The sequence below is a fragment of the Micropterus dolomieu genome, linkage group LG01, assembly GCF_021292245.1.
Source record: "Micropterus dolomieu isolate WLL.071019.BEF.003 ecotype Adirondacks linkage group LG01, ASM2129224v1, whole genome shotgun sequence".
NCBI lineage: Eukaryota > Metazoa > Chordata > Actinopteri > Centrarchiformes > Centrarchidae > Micropterus > Micropterus dolomieu.
The window spans coordinates 38,518,874-38,526,395 of NC_060150.1; the positions used below are offsets into that span (position 1 = coordinate 38,518,874).

At 39.6% G+C, this 7,522-nt stretch overlaps 1 protein-coding gene across 7 annotated transcripts in view; it reads right to left on the reverse strand.

The window, feature by feature from the left end:
- esyt2b (extended synaptotagmin-like protein 2b) overlaps nt 1–7,522 on the reverse strand; it is a 37,949-nt gene that overhangs the window by 3,832 nt on the left and 26,595 nt on the right. For all 7 annotated transcript variants that reach the window (XM_046033741.1, XM_046033001.1, XM_046037728.1 and 4 more), the window contains 3 exons: nt 5,955–6,044; nt 5,716–5,811; nt 1,709–1,783 (listed from right to left, as the gene is read on the reverse strand). In XM_046033741.1, the coding sequence (XP_045889697.1) occupies nt 1,709–1,783; nt 5,716–5,811; nt 5,955–6,044 (261 nt within the window). The remainder of the gene's footprint in view (nt 1–1,708; nt 1,784–5,715; nt 5,812–5,954; nt 6,045–7,522) is intronic.

Sequence of the window (7,522 nt, forward strand, 5' to 3'; positions counted from 1 at the left end):
TATTTATATTGCATGTATTGATTATTGTTTGAATAGTTTCATTTAATTGTTTGCATCGGTTTGGTCAACTATTATCTTTGGTTAACTATTGTTTTATCATTTTCATTCCAACAGTTCTGCTTAATGAAACAATGTTATTTACAACCTCTAATGAGCTCTGTTGGTTTTTCATAATTTACTACTGTATGTGTCAATTAGCTAGATTCCCCTGCAGATCTATTGGCATGAAGCAGGACAGTGATTAACTTTTCATAGTTCTGGCTCTGTACAAATTTGTTTTTAAATGGAACAGTGCCTATGAGGTTAAAGTGTTTTATTTTGCTTTGAAGGGTGTCCACATCCATATAGAGTGAAAATGGTGCTTTTCTTAAATACACAGTCCCCCAATTTCAGGACAATACAGCAGGACAACAATCCTAAACCTCGTACACTGTAGGCAAGGTGGTGACCTAGGAGCTTTTGAAGCCAAGCAGTCGAATCTGTCTGAGTGACTCAGTGCTAATAAACATGTTCCTCACTTGCTAAAGACCAAACTGAAGGCAAAAACACACAGAAACAAGCAAGAAATCAAGATGGCAGCAGTACAGGCCGGGCAGAGAATTACAAGGGAACATACAAAGTGTCTGCAGATGTCTTTGGGTCGTAGACCTCAGCCAGTCAGCAGAGGCGTTTCCACCTTGCCTGATTAGACCTCTTTTAATTACAGTGTGGTCATGTACAGAAAGTGCTTGATTGACACTCTCATGTAGCTGTGAAGTGGGAGGAGGCATTTCAGGCAGAAAGAAAAGTTCTCCACAGAATCAGAATCAGAATCAGAAGGAGCTTTATTGCCAAGTAGTGTTTTACACATACGAGGAATTTGCTGTGGTGATAAGGTGCTACATGTAGACAAACATACAGACATAGCTACAGATGTGTATGAAATTCTCTTGGTTGAATCATTAGTACAAAAGGTTAACAACTGTGTGAGAAAAGATCTGGTTCTTTAACACAAAGTCAAACGTACTGTACATCTCTCTATACATACGAGCGCCAAACTTCAACCTGAGCTGAGGTCAAATCAGCCAGAGTGGTTGAAAACACATGTGTGCAGGGGCTGAGAATATGATAACTTTACTGAAGTTCATGTTAACTTGCCAGATTACTTTATAACATTTCTACATGTTCATCCGATGTGGACCCCCTCAAATTAAAGCTGCTGGAGTTGCTGCTGAAAGTAAAACCGCAGCATCAACAATAAATTAAGTGGTTCTTCCTTGTGAATAACTTCCCCTTTGAACTCTATACAGAAATGATAATTACCTATAAATACTTAATGTCAGTGTCGCCAACACTCACCGGTATGTTGGAGGTTATTAAACTTTATTTTACGTGCTTGAACAACAACTTTCAGTTTATCACTCTCTTAATTCCAGTCAGCAGGAAACAGAAAGCCCCAGGGTGACACGGTTATATAATGAGATGTGCTGGCTGTTAGACTTCAACATGTCTTTATGAAGAATGTGAAATATATTCCGGTAAAAGTTGCTGCTGCATTCAATCTTTGGTTGTCCAAATGCTATTGCCAACTTCAAGCTGGAAGATTGTGAACAAAATCACCTGCAGAGGTTACATTTTTCTTTTACAGATCAATGCAACATTTTAGGAGTACAAAGCCAGGGCAAAATCTGAGAGTATAATAATACTAATAGATGCTTTAATCACTCACCTTACTCTCAAGACTTTTGTGTCCAACTGTCATTTGGACATAAGGACTGGGCTCGCTGCTACTCTTCTTTGCAGACTATTAGAGAATCAGAGAGGGGTGAGAGCTGACACACAATGCATAAACATCAATAACGGTCAACTTAATGACACCAAAACTCAAACGTTCGCTTCTTGAGACTCTGTATCAAGTGCACAGAGGTGATAGAGTTTGCAGTTCAGAAGGGAAAGATCATTACCATACATTTTGACAAGCAGGGCTGCAGGCAGAGAGGCTACCAAGGAGACCGCCAGGCATTGTCTCCTCTGCTTTCTAATTTTAGCATGCCGGGTTTTGACAGCTAAGTATTATTCGGTATCCCTTACAGAATAATAATACCCTACATATCTACAAGCCAGAGGGAGGAAGTCTTAACTTACTGGTTAACCCCATCTTTTCTCTTGAGGATGGTGCTTAAATAGGACGGTATTTCTCAGCAGTATTAGAATTAAGCTCCACATTGTACATGCAGGCTGATTAACACAATCCCACACTTCTGATATGCTGCAACTTGAACAGAGACGGCGCAAAAAATCCAAAGTGTTTCACATTATTAAAATGTTTGTACTTAATATGCCTAAAAATGCTACTCTATAGAGGCAGTTGTATGTGGTTATTACTCTAAAGCCATCTGAGACAAATCTGTGAATCTGCACTACATAACTGACTTTACATCTGCAGCTGAGGGATGTCGCTAGGTGTGGGATGTCTCTGTTTTGGCATGTTGTGCTTTGGGTTGAAACATATTTACTGTGAACAGTTTATCTCACAATTAACCAAACTCACATTTTACGAAACACTTTCAATCTCATTCCCATGTATTTGTCGTTGACATGTCTACAACAAGTCAATCACATTTTCAGACACCTTGCCTTCGTCAGGTTGTTGAAGGCGAGCTAGCTGAAAGCTTTTGAGGTATGCAGCACATCTTGTGGAGAGGAGTTACACCAAATCCCACAATGCTGTGCACCACTTTAGGTTTGAGTTATCAGTTAGAGACATTCAGAACATTTGCCACAAAAAGACCTACAAGAAGAGGAACTAAAAGTAGTTCTTGAGACACCAGAACAACATCCAAGTATAGACACAACAAAGAAAAGAAAGGAAATTAGGCATTTTATAAAATAAAGTCAACAGGTTTTTAATCAATTGATGAGGAAATGCAACAAACATATTCAGAGGCTCAGTCTATCACCTCGCTGACAGTCATTATTTATTATTGGAAGCAAATATTGGAGTTATTTGTAAGGTGAGGAGTGCCACTGTGTGTGTGACAATTGGAGGCTTGACAAGACAAGAGAAGACTCATGTTAACTGGAAAAATGCAGCGGTTGATTTCTAAGTACTGTAAGTGTTTATGTAACCTGAAACTGTGCTTGGGTAGGAATGTTATACTAATGCTAATGCTGTGTTGTAACCATAGACTGTGGTTGTAACACTTTACAACACCTGCGGATGTTGTGACTGTTGTTGTAGTAGCTGGTTTCTGTCTGCCTCTTTCTGATTATGTTAATGTCATGATTTTACATTACAATGGCAAATTCAGTGTTTAAGGTTTCACAACAGTTATCCGGATAATCTATGGTTACCCAGCAGTACAAGAAATGCAGGCCTGAAAAGAATGAGTTCATGCTCCATACCACAAGTTTCAACATGATAAGCTTCTTGATAAACTATCACAGGCTGGGTTGCTTGGAAAAATTCACTTCTAACGAAATAAAAAGGAGCACATGTAGTTTAATGGGCAGGAGCATGACAATTTCACTTTTAATATGAATGCTGCAAGAGTGGGCACAGTTTCAATGGACCGTAAAGACTGAAGAAAAAATTTTTCCTTTAGAAATATGTGAGTAGAATATAAGACTTAGGGAGAGCGTGAGTTATGAAAAGTGGAAAATCACGTGTCATCATACAAATAAGAAGAAAACAGACAATGCAATCATCAGTCTTCATGCACATCAACACAAATCACTCTGCTTGTTTGATAATCATCACAATCACATGACACTGGATGAACAACGCTGAAGTTCGCTTCAAATTCGCAGCTTCCGATTCGGCAGTTAAGGGGAAAGTTAAGGGAACCCTAACTTAAATTGCTAAGTGAATGATCTGAAGTTTTTTCCACCTCTTATTGTTAAAGTGTGTTAATTTGTTAAACCCAGAGAGGCTAAAGATTCTTTGAAACAAGGTTTCTGATTCGTGAAACATTTATTGTATTTGTGAAAATGCAAATGTAAGTTAGGTTTCCCTTAATTTTCCCCTTAACTTCCTAATCGGAAGCTACCTTCAGCATCGTGTTAGATGGTGCACTTGAGGGCACAGACGTAGAGCAAAGATGAGACACGGTGTGTGATCTGTACATGCAATCCATTTTTCCCACATTACCTTCAGGGCCTTAAAGACTGAGACTTGCTTCAACCCATCATAGGTGAAATCTGACAGGTTGCTCTTTAAGCCACATGGAGATTTGGGGGAGAAAAATCACACCCACAGTTATTAGAACTGGAGTGATTGCGTATGGTTAAGAGGCATGATAAAAACCCAGAAAACGTGTAACAGTATGTACTGAAACAGGACTGAAATGGGTAATACTTAAAAAGCAGCATGAGCTGATATTGTTGACACTGCAGGGAGCTAACACCGAGAACTCAGGTCAGAATAATGACAGTATTTTCTTCAAGGAAGATTTGGAGTAGCTACTTTAAGACACTGTCACTTTTTTAACAAGCTACAGGCGTTCTGTATCTGTACAGCTATACGTTAATTGGCTCACTAATACAGGCAGAGATCATTATGTCTACATTTCAGCCTTGAACTAAGCACCTGATTTAGCAGAATATGTAACTCACTAACAAGCAGGAATAGCCGTGTTGTCTGTTTTGTGTCTGTCTCATGTTAATGGTTATTGGGCATTTTCATTAGACATTACAATAAAACCATGCAGTTAACACATGCCTTAAGATACAGGTTTGTAGGACTCCTGTTTCTCACATCATTGCACACTGCTAATGCTAACACTATCATGATGCAAAAGTACCGGGGGACTCACAAATATTGTTCTATACTCTGAGGTATTGCTCTCGCAAAAGACTAGGCCAGACGCTCTCCTCTCACTTAAGTTTCCACAGCCTAAGCTGCCTGTGAAGACGCTCTTTGGTGAAGAGGAGAGAGTAAAGAGAAAAGGGTGGAGTTATGAGGACTGAGATGGCTAAAAAAAAGGGTAATTTTGTTATTGATGGTAAAAAGTCATTTAGACATTTTAAATTCAACTAAAGGACTCAATGACATAATGACTATTTTCTGTCAAATCCTATCAGTTGTGATGGGTCTATGGTCTAATTTGTGTCAATTTAGGAGCTTGAGAACCACTGCTTTACAGGTAAGTTTGGTGCAATGAAAGCTTTCCAATCTTATTAGATTAACTTAAAAAATGCACAAGGCTCCTTAGGTTTTGGAGGTTCAAGGTTCTCATCTGAAACAACAGACACAGATGAGCTGTAATGACTTGCTCATAAAAAACATACTGACCGGTTGGAAACTGTAATAATTGTTGTTTTTATGGCTAGGTTTGGAGTAGCTATGATAATGAGGAAATTAATAAACAACCCTCTCCCCTGGTTGATAGGTTCACCTGGAGGTCAGAGTGCAGGGAAAACCAAATTTCAAAGAACATGGAAAGCAGGGAAGTGATGTGAAGTCACTCAAGTGCACAAAGCATGAAACATTATGGTAACAGGAAAGTGGAGCATTGCTGAACACTGACCAAAAATCCTTATTTAACCAAGTGTGCTACGCTTGTATGTCTTACTAAACTAGTTCATAGTGCTATGCAATGTGGTGTGTGTGTGTGTGTGTGTTTTCTTTGGGTGGAGAACAAGAAGCCTGCATAAGCGTAATGCTATTTTCTAGCACAAGCTATTGCATCAGAACAATAGCACTGTCAGCATCAAAATAACATTGTAGTATCTTACTGGTAGGTTCTTTGCTGAGTCCAGATAGACCACAAGCAGCGCTGATGATAATCCATCATTTGTCTGGCTTCTGTCTGCACGCACACTTCGCAGCACCTGATTGGATAGGACAGAAAGAAAAAAGGGCCACACCACAGAGAAATATGACTGTTGTGTATCAAACCCCCATTAACAGTTGAAAATACACAGTGACAGATAATATTTTCTCTGTTAAAGCAAGAAAGTTTTCAATGTTGTACCTGGTCCAACTTCTCAGGAGTGGAGAGCAGAGATAGCCACTCCAGTTTTAAGTGGAGTTTCCCAGTAGGAGCCTCTTCCAAGTCGAACCACTGCAAACAGTTTTGCCAAACACCAAAGTTAAATCATTGAGTTAAGTCACTGTAGAAACCAAACTTAATCTTAACAACCTTTTCGGAGCTATACTAAAAGAGTCAAAAGGAATGCTTAGACAATTTGGATAATACTCTTACTTGCTTTCTTGTCAAGAGTTAGTTGAGAAGATTGATACCACACTCATATCTATAAATATGAAGCTACAGCAAGCCGCCAGTTAGCTTAGTTTGGCACAAAGCTCTAAAACAGGGGAAAAAGAGAGACTGGCTCTGTTCAAATGTGTCTACTCCCCCCCCCAAAGTTTAGTAATTAACACAATATATCTTGTTTGTTTAAAGTGTAAAAAAAACCCACATTGTGTTTTTACAGAGGTGCTGGTCATATAATTAGAATATCATCAAAAAGTTGATTTATTTCAGTAATTCCATTCACAAAGTGAAACTTGGATATTATATTCATTCATTACACACAGACTGATATATTTCAAATGTTTATTTCATTTAATTGTGATGATTAAAACTGACAACTAATGAAAATCCCAAATTCAGTATCTCCGAAAATTAGAATATTACTTAAGACCAATACAAAAAAAGGATTTTTAGAAATGTTGGCCAACTGAAAAGTATGAACATGAAAAGTATGAGCATGGACAACACTCAATACTTAGTTGGGGCTCCTTTTGCCTGAATTACTGCAGCAATGCGGTGTAGCATGGAGTCAATCAGTCTGTGGCACTGTTCAGGTGTTATGAAAGCCCAGGTTGCTCTGATAGTGGCCTTCAGCTCTTCTGCATTGTTGGGTCTGGCATATCGCATCTTCCTCTTCACAATACCCCTTAGATTTTCTATAGGGTTAAGGTCAGGCGAGTTTGCTGGCCAATTAAGAACAGGGATACCATGGTCCTTAAACCAGGTACTGCTAGCTTTGGCACTGTGTGCAGGTGCCAAGTCCTGTTGGAAAATGAAATCTGCATCTCCATAAAGTTGGTCAGCAGCAGGAAGCATGAAGTGCTCTAAAACTTCCTGGTAGACGGCTGCGTTGACCAGGCGAGACGCTTCTGACGCTGTGTCTTGTTCAAGAGTGGCTTGACACAAGGAATGCGACAGCTGAAACCCATGTCTTGCATACGTCTGTGCGTGGTGGTTCTCGAAGCACTGACTCCAGCTGCAGTCCACTCTTTGTGAATCTCCCCCACATTTTTGAATGGGTTTTGTTTCACAATCCTCTCCAGGGTGCGGTTATCCCTATTGCTTGTACACTTTTTTCTACCACATCTTTTCCTTCCCTTCGCCTCTCTATTAATGTGCTTGGACACAGAGCTCTGTGAACAGCCAGCCTCTTTAGCAATGACCTTTTGTGTCTTGCCCTCCTTGTGCAAGGTGTCAATGGTCGTCTTTTGGACAGCTGTCAAGTCAGCGGTCTTCCCCATGATTGTGTAGCCTACAGAACTAGACTGAGAGACCATTTAAAGGCC